Genomic DNA, 18,252 nt, shown 5'->3' on the forward strand with positions numbered 1-18,252 from the left:
ATCAGCTGGCGACCCTCAGGTCGAGGGCATTCTCTGTGGCCGCACCGACCCTCTGGAATGGGTTACCCACCGATCTCCGCAGGCTCCCGATCTCCGCACTTTGCTGGCCTGAAGACATGGCTGTTTCATCAAATTCCCTGACCGATTATGGGGTTTTTAACTTGGGGATTTTAAATTGGACCGTCTTTTAGAATTTTGTTATTGTTGTTTTAATCTTGTGAGCCGCCCCGAGTCCCATGGGAGAAGGGCAGCATATAAATTTTAATAATAAAATAAATAAATAAAATAGAAATGGAAAAATACAAATAGGAAATGGCACAGAAAGCATGTAAGCAAAATGACATTGACCTCTTTCCTTCCTTGGAGTACAAGAAGGCAGATCCTTTCCTTCTTCCTCACAGGAGATGATATCGGATTAGTAACTTTTTAAAATAAAAAACTAATTATAATCTGTCTTTTTGAACTCTGATTGGGGACTAGAAAACGCTTACCCAGAGAGACCACGTTCCTATGGTTTTCAAGCATGACTTCCGAATGCAGCGCTTTTTCGTCAGGATCCAGCTGAGACCATTCCTCCTCAGAGAAAGACACAGCCACCTCCTCAAAGGACACAAAACCGTCCTGAACACGGGGAAAAAAAAACAGAATAGGAGGATTCGCAAGATCCATTCATCTTCATCAATGATTTAGACAAGAGGATAGAAGGGGAACTCATCGAATTTGCAGACATGACCAAATTGACAGGAATACCAACAGTCCAGAAGCTTGAGATATAGAAGGATCGACAGACTGGGCCCCATCTAACAAAATGAAATCAACAGTGAGAAATGTAAGGTTCTACATTTAGGAAAGAAAAACCAAATGCACAGGCACAGAATAGCCCATACCAGGCTCAACAGTAAAAAGTGCAACAGGGATCTTGGAGTCCTAATGGAAAATCACTTAAACATGAGCCAGCAGTGTAACTACAGTTGCCAAAAAAACCCCAACAGAATCATAGGCTGCATTAAGAGGAGGATAGAATCAAGATCACATGTTAGTACTACTTTATAATGCCTTGGTAACACCACACTTGGAATATTGCATCCAGTTTTGGTTGCCAAATGTAAAAAAAGATATTGAGACTCTAGAAAGAGTGCAGAGAAGAGCAACAAAAATTATTAGTGGACTGGAGGCCAAAATATTATATGTTTTAGCCTCCAACACCAATTCCAGCAACAGTTCATTATATAGTTGCTGGAATTGGGTATGTCTAGTTTAATAAAAATAAGGACCAGGGGGTGACATGATAGCACTCTTCCAAGAAGCAATGGATGGAAATTATTCAAGGAGAGAACCAACCTACAACTAAACAGGAATTTCCTGACAGTGAGAACAATTAATCAGTGGAATGACTTGCCTCCAGAAATTGTGGGTGCTCCAACACTGGAGATGTTTATGAAGAAATCTGAAATGTTATAGGGCTTCCTGTCTGAGCAGGGGGTTGGACTAGAAGACCTCCAAGATCCCTACCAATTCTGATATTCTGGTCTATTGTTCCCAAATTCTCAAAGGAAAAATATGCACTAACTTAAATGGCTGTGCGACACACAAGTCCTATTTTTAGGTGAGAAAATGGACAATTCTCGAAATTTCTTTGACTGAAGAAATATTTGGGGAACTGTCATCCAACTTCTTTACTGATTCTGCAAAACCTTCAGTGCCTTTCAGTAAAGTAGTCCCACTTCTGGATCAACTGATCTATCGCTCTGTCTATCATTGATTGATCTAGTAGTCTGACCCATTGGCTGAATGGAAGAAAACAAAGAAGAAAAAATTCCCCACGAAAACCATTTCTCAGTCTTTCCGAAGCGGGAATCTTTGATCGCCTAAACGAGGCTCAAATCAAAGGATTGGAAATTATCTTGTAGCCCAAAGTACCATGATTACATGTTCAACACGGCCACTCCCTTTGGAATTTAATACTCTGCTTTATTTTTTAATATGATTTTCTTATTTTTGAACTAGAGGTTATAAATAAGGCTTTTCAAAAATGGTAATGTGGCAATGTATTTATTTATTTTTCATTAGCCTTGCACAATTCCAAGTCAATGAGTTACAAAAAGAATGGGTCTCTAGCAGTTCTTGTCACTGTGATACGTTTATTATTAATTCTTGAAGGACTTGTTAAAAAATTACTTCTTTTAAACTCATAGTTGGAAGAATACCTAGCAGAACAAGATAACCAGAGGAAGCTATGCTGGCTGATAGCAACTTGAATCTGCTATTGTGATGTCCACGTTATGGAAGAACACAAAAATAACCTAGTCTAAACAAGGGGGGGGGAAAGGAGAGAGAACTCTGCACACCCGCTTCGCTACCTGAAGGGAGAATACAAATTTAATAACTTTTCCGTTTCTTACTTGATTTGGAGGTTCAACCGCTGTTTGATCTCCATCATAAAAACTAGAAAACTTCATTCTTTGTTTCTCTGTAAAGATAAAACAATTTCAAAATGCATAATTAACAAAATAAAAGGAGGTATTCTATAGAAAAGAGGGAACGCAGATAAGATAGATGGGTAATCAGAGGATCTCCAATTACCTCCTGAAGTGTTCCAACTTGGATCTTCCCAAGGGATCCTCCTGAAAAATAGCTCCTGAGGGGGATTTGATGGATTCTTCTTTCCATCAAGATCTCTGATCTCCCCAGTGAAGCACTTCCAATAGGAGGAAGGAAAAATGAAGCAGAATTAATGTACATCACATGACATATAGTGGATTCTTATATTTGGAAAACAATCACAAAGCCCCCAATATACATCATCAGGTTGAGTGAGAAAACAATGGAACAATATCCTACAAGAATTGGTGGGACATCATCACATATGAATGTCAGAGAAATTTGGGAAGAGGGGTGAAGTATTCAAACACATTCTTTATTCCCTTCTGGGCTCCCTAAAGTGTCTCACCTGCAACTTCACCTGTTCCTCCATCTGGCTCAGGAGGAAGCCTTCAGCCAGGGACACTGCCTGGGAGCTGGTCTCTGCTCCACACTCCTGCACCCAGCTCCCCATTTCTGGGGGCAGAAGGAACAGGAGCTGCTCCAGAACAACTAGGTCTAGCATCTGTGCCTTTGTATGTCTTTCTGGCTTCAACCACTGATGGCAAAGGTGATGGAGTCGGCTGCAAAGTCCTCGGGGACCTTCAGCCTCCTGGTATTGGATGAAATTCCAGGGCTGAACTTCTGAAGGGAGGATGGTTTCCTCCTTCAGGATCTCCTGCCCAGTCCTTGTCCGGATCTCCCCATAGCTCCCAGACTGAACAGCTGAAGGGCCTTTTCCGGCTCCCTCCTTTCCAAAAGGTTGTGTCTCCATCCTTTCTCTGTCCTGCAGAGCAACTCCAAATGGGTCCAAGGACTCTAGTGGGTCTCCAGATGCCTTTTCCTTCACGGGACCATTTCTGGTGCCGCAGGACTGATCCCTGCAAGGGATTCCGCTCTTTTTCTTCTTCCCTCAAGAAATAAATTTTGGTTTGCAAAGATTTCAAATGGCTTCCAGTTTCTGTATCTTAGATGGAAAGAAAAATAAATATTAAGAATTAGAAAGTGGAATTAATTCAGCCACTGAACAACCTTCACCCAACCTGCCAGGACTCCCAAGCGGCTCATCCCAGCCCAGGTCCGGGAAGGAGGCAGCTGGAAAGGCCGCCCCGCTTCTCTCCCCCTCCGGAGACAGGGAACCTGGTGCGAATCCTGCTTCCTCGCCAGGCTTCTCTCCTCTCCTGCTGGGCCTCCACAAGGCCGACCCTCCCCTCCCCCACTCGGGCTCTTCCCCAGACAGGGGGCGGGGAGGGAGCCCCGATCCCAGCTTCATGGTATCCCCGCTTTTTCCGCTTCCCCCTACATGGAGAGGGTGGCTGGGGAACATGGGACCCGGGAAGAGCCCATCTCCTCACCCGGGGCATGTCCGCATCTCCCCCCCACCCCGCCAGACTCTCCTGCAGCATCTCCACCTGCTGCCGAGCCCAAGGGGTTAAGGAGAGCGAGTGCGGCGTCCTAGAGCGGCACGCGTTTGTCATGTCATTCGCAGCCTCCTCTGGAAAGGCAGCTGTGACGTTCGCCCTCCAGTGGACCAATGGGAAAGCGCCTGGACTTCCCTTGTCTTTGTTGAAGTCGCCCCCTGGTGGAGTTGGCGCAAACTGCCAGGTTTCTAGAAAGGGCGGGAAAGAGGAGCTCGTCTGAGGGCAAGGATGATGGCCATGGGAGTAGGAGGAAAGGGCCCTCTCGGTGGCTCCCTGTCCGACGTGGCGACCCTGAACAAAACGAAAAAAGAAAATCAGTTCCAAAATGGAGAAAAACTTGAAATCTCTGGATAGTCCGAAAATTTTACCTCATAACGAGGCTCTTCAATTGAGAAAGGAAGAGGGGGAAATGGCATTTCATCTCTGACTGGAGATGAAGATGGTGGAAAAGGAATTTCAATGTAAACTATGATGGGGGAAAAACAATTTTACTTAGGGATTGAGTAGGAAATTTGCCTCAATGAATGTGACTAGGAAGCTTAAGACCTTTGGAGAATTTAAGGGAGGGATATATCATTAGACCATAAATGAAAAGAGAAAATGAAAATATTCACCCACATTTGGAGTCAACAATGACACCCAAAGAAAAGGTAGAAGAGCAACTCCAAAAGTAATTAAAATATCTTATTTTAATGCTTTCTTTAAGGAAAATATATGATTAATTATGTATAAGAAAATGTACATTTTATATTATGTATATAAAAAAACTGAAAAAAACTGAAAAAAAAAGACAAAGTGGTTAGCTACAGTGAGCAAAACAAAGAATTTAAAACGATGGGAAAGTAGTTAAAATCCCTTTTAAAAGAATGGAAGTAATCTTTGATTTGTATGTATCTATTTCTTTTTTTCTGCAATGTGACACAGAAAGTTTAATAGTCTGTATTTAGAAAAACAGTTTCAACCCAGCAGGAGCTGAAATATGCCATCCAAACACTTTAGTGTGTTAGTAATTTTTAATGCAACAAAGAGAATTTTATGCATGTTGTTAGTAATTGTTGCTTCACCCAGCACACATTCAAAGAATTGAGCAGGATTCATAATATAGAAAAACTCCTTTATCTATAAAAATATAAAAATATGATACAAGCAAACAATACCTATGCAGTTCTTGCAACATGGTAGAAAGAACAAACTCTGAACACAGAGTAGCTAAACCACACCCAGAATAAAGCCGGCTCACATGGCTCTCACAGCAAATTCTGTGTCTCAGTCAAAAAACAGTTCCCATTGGCCATCATTGCCATTGTATAAATTCTTTATACACTGACACTCCTCCCTTTATGACTGGAATAGACAAAAAACCATAACATTCTTCCCATGGTGCATTCCACCCAATGGCTTGGTCGTTACATCTGCTAAATTGTCTTCTGAAGAACAGTGAAGCAAGCAAATTTGAACATCTTCAAACACTGTTACAGCTTCATTGACTAAGTTTAAATCCTTTAACAGCTGTACATACCAAGTTACTTCTGAACAAAGTTCAGATAGTTCAGATAGAGCAATAAATTCTGCCTCCCAGTAGAAATGGTGACAGTAGTTTGTTTTCTAGACTTCCATCCAATTAAAGTCCCTGGGTTATTCCATGTTAAGGGGTCTGGGGCTCCCAGCTCGACCATCAGATTTTGATGAAATTTGGTGTGAACATGCACACGTTCCCAATGAACATTGGTAAAGTGTTATGTTTGCCGATGCAATACTTGTGGAGATACAGTAATTTGTATGACCCCATACCACAGTCTTCGACAGTATGACTCTGAGGTTTCAGCAACTTTGAGACATAATATTTCCAGCAATATTTTGTTGAGAGAAACAAAACTTGGCCATCTTGTACAACTTGTGCTCTATTAAACAAAATAATAAAAACATTCTCATGAGCGATCTCCAGTCAGTTTTGAGTTAAGGAATAATCAGGGGAAACCTCCAAGAAGGAATTAGGAGAAAAATTAAGTTTTATTGGGGTAGGTTAATTTGAGCAGAGACCTGAGACCTGAAACTATTTTGAAACAAGCTCCTTCCCTGGTGTACCTTGGAGCAGCTTCTCTGCGGCATGTACTACAAAAAAATAGTAAACTTTTATGAATAGTAAGTCTACTGCTCAGAGCAAAGGTCTTTCCACACTCCATGCATTGATATGGTTTCTGTCCATTCTAGATTTTTTTCCTTGCAGAGAACAGAGACCGAAACTAGTTTAGTGCAAGATCATGTGAGACTAGTAGTGCAAGATCTCAGGCTGCTGATCTTGTGTGATCTCGCACTGCAGTATTTTAGGCCTGTTCTTTAGGAACTGAGGACTGCACAAGATACAGGGCAAAAGTCTTTGAAAACAAAGAGGCCTTCCCTTTGTTTGCAAAACATTTTGCCCTGGATCTCATGTAGGCTTTGGTTAGCAGAGAACAGAGAGCTAATGTACTGTAGTATGAGATCACATGAGATCAGTAGCGCGAGATCTCATGTATTTCTCACAACTTTAGCCCTCCATTTTCTGCAAATGGACCAAAGCAGGCAAAGGAACTGATGTCTGGCAACATCATCGCACATTAAGACCCAGCAGGGTGGGATGGGGGAATAGGCTCTCTGGGAAACAAGCTTGTGTCTTGCGGTTGTTGCGAACTCCAGTGTTAAGTGGGGGAAGATGGGACACAGGCAGGGAAACCACAATCTGGAAAATGATTTTTATGCATTTGTTTTTTATTTCTTGAATTCAATACATACAGGGTGCCCTATTCGAATTATTCACTCAACCTCAAATTGAAGGAGGGAAGCAGAAAGGGCTTAGACCTCTCCAATCTCTTCTGATGAACACTACAGGTGACCAGTCTCTTGTGCCCCCGAAAAAACTGAATGAAAAAAGAAAAAAGAAAACCAGTTCCAAAATGGAGGAAAAACTGAGTTCGATCTGACCGGCTCATGGTTCATTCAATCTTTTAATGTTTCTCAGGTCAGTAAAAGGAGGACCCAGATTTCTGGGGACAATATCCTGATTTTGTAAACTGCTCAAAGGCTGCTATAAAGCTTTGTGGAGTGGTATGTGAGTCTGAAGTGGAATTGCTATATACTTTCTCCCGTGTGTGGATCCTTTTATGAGAAGATAGATTACCATTCTGAGCAAAGGTCTTTCCGCACTCCATGCATTTAAATGGCTTTTCCCCTGTGTGGATCATTTTGTGGATAGTAAGTCTACTGCTCAGAGCAAAGGTCTTTCCACATTCCATACATTTGTATGGTTTCTCTCCACTATGAATCTTTTTGTGGCTTCTAAGCACACTGCTATGAGTAAATGTTTTCCCACACTCCATGCATTTATATGGTTTCTCTCCTGTGTGGATCTTTTTGTGGGTAGTAAGTTCATTGCTACGAGTAAAGGTTTTCCCACACTGCATGCATTGATATGGTTTCTCTCCCATGTGTCTCTTTTCATGGATAGTAAGTTCATAGCTACGAGTAAACTTTTTACCACACTGCATGCATTGATATGGTTTCTCCCCTGAGTGGATAATCTTATGGGAAATAAGATGACCCCGTTGAACAAAGGTCTTTCCACACACCATGCATTTATATGGTTTCTCTCCTGTGTGGATCATCTTATGGGAAATAAGATGACCTTTTTTAGTAAATGCTTTCCCACACTCCATGCATTTAAATGGTTTCCCCCCTGTGTGGATCTTTTTGTGGTTTCTAAGTCCATTGCTATGAGCAAAGGTTTTCCCACACTCCATGCATTTAAATGATTTTTCATCGGTGTGGATCTTTTTGTGGTTAGTAAGACTACTGTTGTAAACAAAGGTCTTTCCACACTCCATGCATTTATATGGTTTCTCTCCTGTGTGGATTGTTTTGTGGTTTCTAAGTCCATTGCTTTGAGTAAAGGCTTTCCCACACTCCATGCATTTAAATGGTTTCTCTCCAGTGTGTCTCTTTTTGTGGATAGTAAGTTCATTGCTACGAGTAAAGGTTTTCCCACACTGCATGCATTTATATGGTTTCTCTCCCGTGTGTCTCTTTTTGTGGATAGTAAGTTCATAGCTACGAATAAAGGTTTTCCCGCACTGCATGCATTTATATGGTTTCTCTCCCGTGTGTCTCTTTTTGTGGATAGTAAGTTCATAGCTACGAGTAAAGGTTTTCCCGCACTGCGTGCATGTATATGGTTTCTCTCCCGTGTGTTTCTTTTTGTGGATAGTAAGTTCATAGCTACGAGTAAAGGTTTTCCCACACTCCATACATTTACAGGGCTTCTCCCCTGTGTGGATAATATTATGGCTAATAAGATTATCTCTTTGAGCAAACGTCTTTCCGCACTCCATGCATTTAAATGGCTTTTCTCCTGTGTGGATCTTTTCGTGGTTTCTAAGATCACTGCTACGAGCAAAAGTCTTTCCACAACTCATGCATTCATATGGTTTCTCTCCTGTGTGGATCACCTGATGGGAAATAAGATTACCTCTGTGAGCAAAGGTCTTTCCACAATCCATGCATTTAAATGGCTTTTCCCCTGTGTGGATCATCATATGGGAAATAAGATGACCACTTTGAGTAAACGTTTTCCCGCACTCCATACATTTAAATGGCTTTTCCCCTGTGTGGATCTTTTTGTGCACAGCAAGTCTATTGCTGAGAGCAAAGGTCTTCCCACACTCCATGCATTTATATGGTTTCTCTCCTGTGTGGATCATTTTGTGGTTTCTAAGTCCATTGCTATGAATAAAGGTTTTCCCACACTCCATGCATTTATAGGGTTTCTCTCCTGCTGCCTGGAGAGACTGGGTTGCATGGGCTACAGGTGCTTCTGAACACTGTTTCTCCCCAGTGTGAATCCTTTCATGGGACGTAAGTTGCCCACTTGTTCTAAAATGTTTTCCAGATTCCAAACTTTTATAAGGATCCTTTTTTGTGTGAATCACTTTTTGAGTTGTAAGGAACTTATTTCCAAGACAAAGAATGAATATCTCGTTGTAATTTTGTCCGTTGTGTCTTATAGCATCTTCTTTGTTTTGCGTTAAATGGTGTTTGTTTACATGCAATTTATCTTTGATTAGCTTCACACTTTCCCCAATATATTTCTTCCTTATTTTCTCTTGTTGGACAAGAAAGTCTTGCATAGGAGCATCAGTGGAAGATGAGCTTTCCTGATTCCAATTATTTGACTGGTTTCTCTCATTGGTTTCTAATTCCATTCGAATTCCAAACTTCTCTGTTCCATCCTTAGCATTGATCACTTGGAACAGTTCATAGGAATCTAGATTCTCCTGCCTCTTATTACCTTCAAAAGAAAAGAGAAATGAAAATGGTAACAAAGTTAGAGAAAAAGATCAAACTGTAGAAAGCCAACAAATTTTCTTCTGAATTTTTCCAAAATTCCATTATGTTGTATTTTGCAGGCCTACAGTGCTGTGATATAGACATGATGATTTCTATATTCATGAATCATGACAGCTTTGAAAATATCTAGAAAATCTCTCTCTTTTTTTTTTTTACAATTATCTATATGTATGCAAATGTCACTCAAAGCCAGTTTTGAGTTAAGAAATATTCAGGGGAAACATCCAAGGACCTTGAAGCAGCTTCCCTGTGGCATGTGTCTGATGGGCCTGACCCCCCCACTCAGCCCATTCCTCGATTCTAGTGATGAGACTTTGGGGCAAAATCCTTTGCTTGAAGCCTCCCATTGGCTTGTAAACGCTCTTCGCGCAGAGATTGAAAAGTTTGGAAGGCTTCAAGAAAGCTGGGGTATTTCACTACCCCAAAGTCTCATCAGCTTGCAAGGGCTCTTTGGCCAGATCTGGTACAGGTCTCAGTTAGCAGAGAACGTACTTTAGTGTGAGATCATATGAGATCAGTAGCACGAGATTTCACGCTACTGAACTCACGTGATCTCTCACTACTGTAGCCCTATATTTTCTGCAAATGTACCAAAGCAGGCAAAGGAACCAATGGCTCGTAACATCATCGCAGGGTAAGTCTCGGCAGGGTGGGGTGGGGGAGTACGTAGGGCGAATGTTGCAGTGCCTCAGCCGTCATTCGTAAGTATGGACGGCTGTAGTGCTGCAACATTTGTAATTCGGCACTGGCTCTCAAGTTTTTGGAGGGGGCAGATCATAACTTCAAATGGTCTCTAAGTGAACTGTGGTAACTTGGGCATTACCTATACCCTAGGATGTTCTGAGTCACATTGCATGAGGCCTTCGTTCTTGAATTAGATTGGGAGAATGCTCTTCCATAGCCTGAACTTGAAAGTTCTGTTCTCACACAATTTTGGGAGATTTCAGAACATAAATGACAACACATTCACCTTACATGAGGAGGTTCCAGATGACACATAAAAGCACACCTCATTCTTTTCACCCTCCCAGGAGACGATATCTGATTAGTGATTTTTTAATAAAAATATAATCTGTCTTCTTGAGTTCTCTGATTGGGGACTAGAGAACTCTTACCCAGAGAGACCACATTCCTATGGTTTTCAAGCATTACTTCTGAATGCAAGGCTTTTTGGTCAGGATCCAGCTGAGACCATTCCTCCTCAGAGAAATATACAGCCACCTCCTCGAAGGACACAAGAGTCTCCTGAACATGGAAAAAAGAACAGAACAGGAGGATTTGCAATATCTGATCATCTTCATCAATCATTTAGACAAGAGGATAGAAGGGGAACTCATCCAATTTGCACACAAGACCAAATTGACAGGAATAACAACACTCCAAAAGAAAAGCTCCAGATATAGATGTTGTTCGACTGATCAACAGGATCGACAGATTGGGCCCCATCTAACAAAATGGGAATCAACTGTGAGAAATGCAAGGTTCTTTATTTAGGAAAGTAAAAGTAAATGCACAGGCATAGAATAGGTGATACCTGGCTGAACAGTAGAAAATACAACTGGGATCTTGGAGTCCAAGTGGACAATCACTTAAACATGAGTCAGCAGTATGCTACAGTTGCCAAAAAAACCTCCAACTCTATCATAGGCTGCATTAAGAGAGAGAGAATCAAGATTGCATGAAGTGTTAGCCTTGGTAAGATCACACTTGGAATATTGCATCCAGTTTTTGTTGCGAGATGGAGTACAGAGAAGAGCAACCAAAATGATTAGGGTCCTTGAGGCTAAAACATATTAAGAACGGTTGCTGGAATCGGGTATGTCTAGTTTAATGAAAATAAGGACTAGAAATGACATGATAGCAGTGTTCCAATATCTCAGGGGCTGCCAGAAAGAGGAAGCCAACCTATTCTCCAAAAGACCTGAAGGCAGGACAAGAAGCAATGTATGGAAACTATTCAAGGAGAGAACTAATCTACAACTAAAGAGAAATTTCCTGACAGTGAAAACAATTAATTAGTGGAGTGACTTGCTTCCAGAAGTTGTGGATGCTTCAACTCTGGAGGAGTTTGAGAAGAAATTGGACACCCATTTATCTGAAATGTTATAGGGCTTCCTGTCTGAGCAGGGGGTTGGACTAGAAGGCCTCCAAGATCCCTACCAATCTGTTATTCTGCTCCATTGTTCCCAAATTTCCAAAGCAATTATATGCACAAATTTAAATGGCAGTGTTTCACACTATCATTTATTGATCTAGTACTTTGAGCCAGTGGCTGAATGGGAGAAAACAAAGAAAACAAAATTCTTTGCGAAGGTCTTTTGTGAAGGCCATTGCAAAGCGGGAATGTTTCATCTCCTAATCCAGGATCAAATCAGAGGATTGGAAATTATTTTATAGCCCAAAGTATCGTGATTACATGCTCTATGTGGCCATTCTCTTTGGATATTAAAATTCTGCTTTATTTTTTAATATGGTAATGTGACAATTTGAGTATTTAGTTATTTTTCATTAGCCTTGCAGAATTCCAAGTCAAAGAATTAGAAAAAGAATGGTTCTCTAGCAGTTACCACCACTGTGATATGTTTATTCCTATTTCTTGAAGGACTTGTTAAAAAATTACTTCTTGTAAAAACATAGTTGGAGGAGTACCTAGCAAAAGAAGATAACCAGAAGAAGCTATATGGTCTTTAAAAAAACATTTCCTAAACAGAAACTGAGAGTAGAAATGACAAACCATTGTGTCCCAGTAATAGTCTACAGAAGAAGTTATGCTGGCTGATAGCAACTTGAACCTGCTATTATGGTGTCCATGTCGCAGAAGAACACAAAAATAATCCAGTCCAAACAAGGGAGGGAAATAGAAGAAGAGAACACTCTGCACACCCGCTTCACTTCCTGAAGGAAAGGAGAATACAAATCTAATAATGTTTCCCTTTCTTACTTGATTTGGAGGTTCAATCACAGTTTGAGCTCCATCGTAAAAACCAGAAAACTTCATGCTTTGTTTCTCTGTAAGGAATAAATAATTTCAAAATGCATATTTAACAAAATAAGAGGAGGTATACTACAGAACAGAAGAAGGTAAGACAGATGGGATCTCTCTGGGAAATCGGAGGAGCTTGGATTACCTCCTGAGGTGTCCTGACTTGGGTCTTCCCAAGGGATCCTCCTAGAAAATACCTTCTGATTTAATGGATTCTTCTTTCCCTCAGGATCTCTGATCTCCACAGTGCAGCACTTCAAATAGGAGGAAGGAAAAAAGAAGCAAAATCAATGTACATCACATGAAACAAAGTGGATTCATATTTGGAACACAACCTCAAATTCTCCAATAGTGAGGCTGAGTGAGAAAACCATGGAACAATGTCCTACAAGAATTGGTGGGACATCACAACATATTATGAATGTCAGAGACGTTTGGGAGGGAGGGGTGAAGTATTCAAAAACATTCTTTATTCCCTTTTGGGCTCCCTAAAGTGTTTCACCTGCAACTTGACCTGCTCCTTCTGCTCCTCCGCCTGGCTCAGGAGGAAGCCTTCAGCCAGAGCCACCGCCTGGGAGCTGGTCTCTGCTCCACACTCCCGCACCCAACCCTCCATCTCTGGAGGCAGAAGGGCCAGGAACTGCTCCAGAACAACCAGGTCCAGCATCCGGGCTTTGGTGTGCTTTTCTGGTCTCAGCCATTGCCTACAAAAGTCATGGAGTCGGCTGCAAAATATTCGGGGACCCTCAGCCTCCTGGTACTGGAGGCTCCTGAAGTTCCAGGGCTGAACTTGTGAAGGGAGGATGGTTTCCTCCTCCAGGATCTTCTGCCCAGTCCTTGTCCAGAGCTTCCCCCCCTTTCCAGGCTGAGCAGGTGAAGGGCCTTTTCCGGCTCCCTCCTTTCCAAAAGGTTGTGTCTCCATCCTTTCTCTGTCCTGCAGAGCAACTCCAAATAGGTCCAAGGACTCTGGTGGGTCTCCAGATGCCTTTTCCTTCACAGGACCATTTCTGGTGCTGCAGGACTGATCCTCGATTATTCAGCTCTTTTTTCCCCCAAGAGAAAATTATGGCTTGCAAAGATTTCAAATGGCTTCGAGCTTCTGTATCTGAGATGGGAAGAAAACCAAACTTAGAAAGTGGAATTCAGCCACTGAACAACCTTCACCCAACCTTCCAGGAGTCCCAAGCGGCTCATCCCAGCGCAGGGCTGAGGTCCCCCAGAGCAGGGCTGGGAAGGAGGCAGCTGGAGAGGCCACCCCACTTCTCTCCCCCTCTGGAGACAGGATGGGGCCCTCGGGGAGCCTGGTGCGAATCCTACCTCCTCCTCGCCCGGCTTCTCTCCTTTCCTGCTGGGCCTCCGCAAGGGTGACTCTCCCCACATTCAGGCTCTTCACATGTAGAGGACGGCTGGGGAGCATGGGAGCCGCGGTGGAAGCCGGAGGAGGGCCGGGCGAGAGTCTCTCCCTCCTCCGCCTCCCTTTGCCCGGGAAGAGCCCCCAACTCACCCGGTGCACGTCTGGATCTCCTCCCCCCCTCAACCAGACTCTCCCGCAGCCTCTCCGCCTCTGGCGGAGTCCCAGGGGTTAAGGAGAGCGAGCGCAAGGTCCTAGACAGGCAAGTGTTCATGAGGTCACTCCCGTCGCCGTCTCCTCTGGAAAGGCAGCTGTGACGTTCGTCCTCCAGGGGACTAATGTGGAACCGCCTGACGTTAACTTCTCCTAGCCGAGGGCGCCCCCTGGTGGATTTGGCGCAAAGTGCCAGGATTGTAGAAAGGGCGGGAAACAGGAGCGCGCCTGAGGAGAACGGAGAGGGCAGGGATGATGGGTAGAGGGGGAAACCCCTTACAATTCCTCCCTGCCCAAGAAAAGTTTTGTGCTCTCCAGAGGCAGCAATTCCTCCATCTTCCTCTCCTTTCCTGTCAAGGAACCATCTGTGGAGATGGAGAAAAATCTCTCTGGAGGACTTGAACTCGCTTCCCTCAAGAACAGCCACCCTGAAAGCTGGGCAGATTGGAGGAGGCTTCAAAATCCAGGAGGGTCTCTGGGAAACACAGCTTGTGTCTTGAGGTTGTTGTGAACTCCAGTCTTAAGTGGAGGAAGGTGGGACACAGGCAGGAAAGCCACAATCAGGAAAATTATTTTCATGCATTTGTTTTTTGTTTCTTGAATTCAATACATACAGGTGCCCTTTTGAAATCATTCGCTCAGCCTCACAGCAAAGGAGGGACCAGAAAGGGCAGAGACCCCTCCAGCCTCTTCTGATGAACACCCCAGGTCACCCGTCTCTTGTTCCTGCGGAAAGACTTTGAAGAAAAAGAAAAACCAGTTCCAAAATACTAGGAAAAGCTGAAACCCATGGATATTCCAGAAATTTTACCTCATGAGGCTCCTTAATTGAGAAATAGAGGGGGAAATGGTGTTTCATCTCTGACTGGAGAAAAGGTGAAATTACAAAACGAGGAATGGAAGATCGTGAAAAAGGAAGATAAAGCTAAGCTATGATGAGGGAAAAACCATTTTACATAGGGATTGAGTAGGAAATTCGCCTCAACAAATTTGACTAGGAAGCTGAAGCCCTTGGGAGAATTTAAGATAGGGATATATAATTAGACCATAAATAAAAAGGAAAAAAGAAAATAAAAAAGCAAAATAAGAAGAGCTCAAGACTCCATTGATGTGAAAAGATTCAATCACATTTTGAGTTGACAATGACATGCAAAGCGTTAGCTACAGTGAGCAAAACAAAGAAGCTAAAATGATGGAAAAGTGGTTAAAAATGGAGCGAATGTATTTTTTTTTCCCTCCAGTTTGACACATAACCTTTAATAAGCCATATTTAAAAAATAGCATCAACCCAGCAGGAAATATGCCCCTCCCCCCCACAAGGCCATCCAAACAATTTAGTCTGTTAGTATAGTAATTTTTAATGCAACGAAGAGACTGTGATGTTGACGCTATTATATATCTTAGCACAAATGATCTGTCCCCAAAAGATGTCAACTCTGAAGCTGGCCGGACTGAGACCATCTTGGAGGCTTCAGTGTTGCCCCAGTGGATAGGGAGAAGGGAATAGAGATAGCTGGGGTTTTGTAGCCAAAACAAAATAGTTTCCCCTGAGAACCAAGGACATTTTCATAAGTGGCTGAAGAGCAGACGAGTGAAGTTTCCAAGCAACCGGACAGCATCTTGATTGGATCATGTGACTGATTGTTTTGGAAAAGGGGGAAAACTTTAACTTTTAATTAGGTGAAAACCTTGGGGACCTTTAGAGTTGGTTTTCACCAGTCTCTGCCAATATCCAATAAACTTGTTCTTTGAGAAACCTGCTTGCCTCGGAATTCTGTTTGCTAAGGGTGTATTACTTGGAACCCTGACAGATGTACTTACTTCACTTATCAAATTTAATACTTTTTATTGTATAAAATACAAAAAAGAGAGAAGGAAATAGGAAATTAAGGGAAGGAAAGGGGACGGGAAGGGGGAAGAGAAAAAAAGAAAAGGGGGGCATTGACTTCCAACTCTTCCTATCACAGTACAAGATAACCCACTCCAACCTCTACCTTTTGCTTTTACATATTAATATATAACTAGCCATTTCTATAACACCAAATCTTTCTAATCAACAAAACCAAGAATAAAATTTTATTTTTTTTCTTCACCAAGCACAAATTCCAGAAGTGATATCCAAATAAGAACACAGAGTAAAGAGCCTGGTAGTACAGTGGACTAAAGCGCTGTTATTAACATCTGCTGCTTGCAATTACTGCAAGTTCAAATCTCATCAGGCTCAAGGTTGACTCAGCCTTCCATCCTTTCAAAGGTAGGTAAAATGAGGACCCAGATTGTGGGGGCAATAAACAGACTTTGTATAATTATACAAAAGTATGAAGGCTATTGCTTAACGCATTGTAAGCCGCCCTGAGTCTCCGGAGAAGGGTGGCATATAAATTAAAGCAAAAAAAACAACAACATCTTCCTCTTTAAATAAAGTATTCTATTTAATCATTCCTGCTTTATCTTCCTTGCTATGGAAATAGTATATATTTCTATTTGCACCTAGTAGTCTTTGTGAACTGTCACCATTTTATTTCCCTCAAAGTACTAAACTTTTTAAAAACAAAGAAACAAAGCACTTATTTATTTATTTATTTATTTATTTATTTATTTATTTGTTTGTTTGTTTAAATTTCTATACCGCCCTTCTCCAATATAGGACTCAGGGCGGTGAACAGCCAAAGTAAAAACAAGACATACATACAAAACATAGAAAATCTAAAAACTGATTAAAATAATTAAACATTTTGGCCGTAATTAAAACAATTCCAATTTAAAATCAGATTAAAATTTGACTCAAGCCAGCCCAGCTAGTTGAAATAAATGGGTTTTCAGGGCCCGACGAAAAATCCGGAGGTCTGTTATTGTACGTAACTCTGGGGGGAGGTTGTTCCAGAGGGTGGGCGCCACCACAGAGAAGGCTCTCCCCCTGGGGGTCGCCAGCCGACATTGTCTGGCGGACGGCACCCTGAGGAGGCCCACTCTGTGTGAGCGTACTGGCCGGTGGGAGGCTATTGGTGGCAGAAGGCGGTCTCGTAAGTACCCCTTTTCTTTTTTTAAAATCCAAAACTTTCTAATACATCTTATTTTTTGACTTTAACATACATGCTTTAAGGCTCCTGGATTGGAGCTGAAAGGCGAAAAGGATGCAGTACGCTCCCTCCCACATACTGGGGTAGACCAAGTGTCTCGATAGGAAAACACTTTATATATATATATATATATATTCTTTTATAAACATCCTTTTTAATCTTTAACTTTCTCTTAATAAAGGTACTCTCGAATATTGTCAATAGCTTTTGCCTAATTTAAGAGTTATTTAAGCATTATATATATATATTTAAAAAATACATGAATTTTGAGTTAAACTTTTCCTTCAGTTGCATATATCAAGCAGAGAAAAATGCATCCTGATTCCAGTTAAGTAAATCCTTCCAGCTTATCTTCATGGAGTAAAATCTTTTTCTTCTCTGGAAGTATCAGAAACTTGTTCTTTTTATCATGAGATCCTCAACCTTGTTAATGTCCTTAAAGAAAAAGTCCCAAATTTATCTTTTTTCCCACCACTCTTCTTTCAGTTGTGTTGAGAGGTTTACATTTGAACCATAATAGTGAGGATGAAAATGAAAGTTAATATCCGGTTCTTCCAAGGCTGCGATACACTCCTCTGCATTTTCAACTTCTTGTGAAGTTGCCTCGGCAGTTTGGTAACATTTTCCATGTTTGCATCTCAAAAGTACTTTGAGAGAATTTTTTTTTTGAAAAAAAGTTTTATTTTAATTAAAAATAAAAAACAACATAAAAATATCATCCTTATAAACAATTACAGACAGCATCTCAATTGGTTAAAATCATTTCGTGCTTACAATTTTCCAAATCTCATCATACAATTATTCTTAACTCGAACAGAAGATAGATATTTAAACATTTCATCGAAATTTCATTTCATATATACTATCTCATCTCCATACTTTATTGTCAAACCATTGATAGAATATCTCCCATATCAAATAATACTGTTTATCTTCCTGTTCTCTTATTTCAAATGTCAATCTATTCATTTCAGCACAGTCCATTTTCTTAATGATTTCTTCATCGGTGATTATCTTCTCTCCTTTCCAATTTTTTGCAAATACAATTCTAGCCGCTGTTAAAATGTTCACAATTAAATATTGTAGTTCTTTTATATTGAAGTTGCTGGTTTGAAAATTAATAAAGAAAAGACGAAGATAATGACTAAAAATATGTTAAAAAAACAAAAAGAAGAATTGGTGGAGATTTCAAAGATGCAGGTCACAAATAAGGTAAAGTATTTGGGGATTTAACTGACAACAAGA

General features: G+C 41.4%; 1 protein-coding gene across 1 annotated transcript in view; it reads right to left on the bottom strand.

Moving 5' to 3' along the window:
• LOC139326715 (zinc finger protein 208-like) overlaps positions 1–13,893 on the bottom strand; it is a 67,617-nt gene extending 53,724 nt beyond the window's left edge. Inside the window, exons 1-6 of the mRNA XM_070956566.1 lie at positions 13,868–13,893; positions 12,866–13,468; positions 12,509–12,617; positions 12,322–12,389; positions 10,496–10,625; positions 7,118–9,321 (exon numbers count right to left, since the gene is read on the bottom strand). Coding sequence (XP_070812667.1) covers positions 7,118–9,321; positions 10,496–10,625; positions 12,322–12,389; positions 12,509–12,617; positions 12,866–13,285 — 2,931 coding nt within the window. The 5' untranslated portion in view covers positions 13,286–13,468; positions 13,868–13,893. The remainder of the gene's footprint in view (positions 1–7,117; positions 9,322–10,495; positions 10,626–12,321; positions 12,390–12,508; positions 12,618–12,865; positions 13,469–13,867) is intronic.
• Positions 13,894–18,252: the final 4,359 nt, after the last annotated feature.

Source organism: Pituophis catenifer, unplaced genomic scaffold, assembly GCF_029215685.1.
Source record: "Pituophis catenifer annectens isolate HBS135680 unplaced genomic scaffold, rPitCat1.0.hap2 SCAF_87, whole genome shotgun sequence".
Taxonomy (NCBI): domain Eukaryota; kingdom Metazoa; phylum Chordata; class Lepidosauria; order Squamata; family Colubridae; genus Pituophis; species Pituophis catenifer.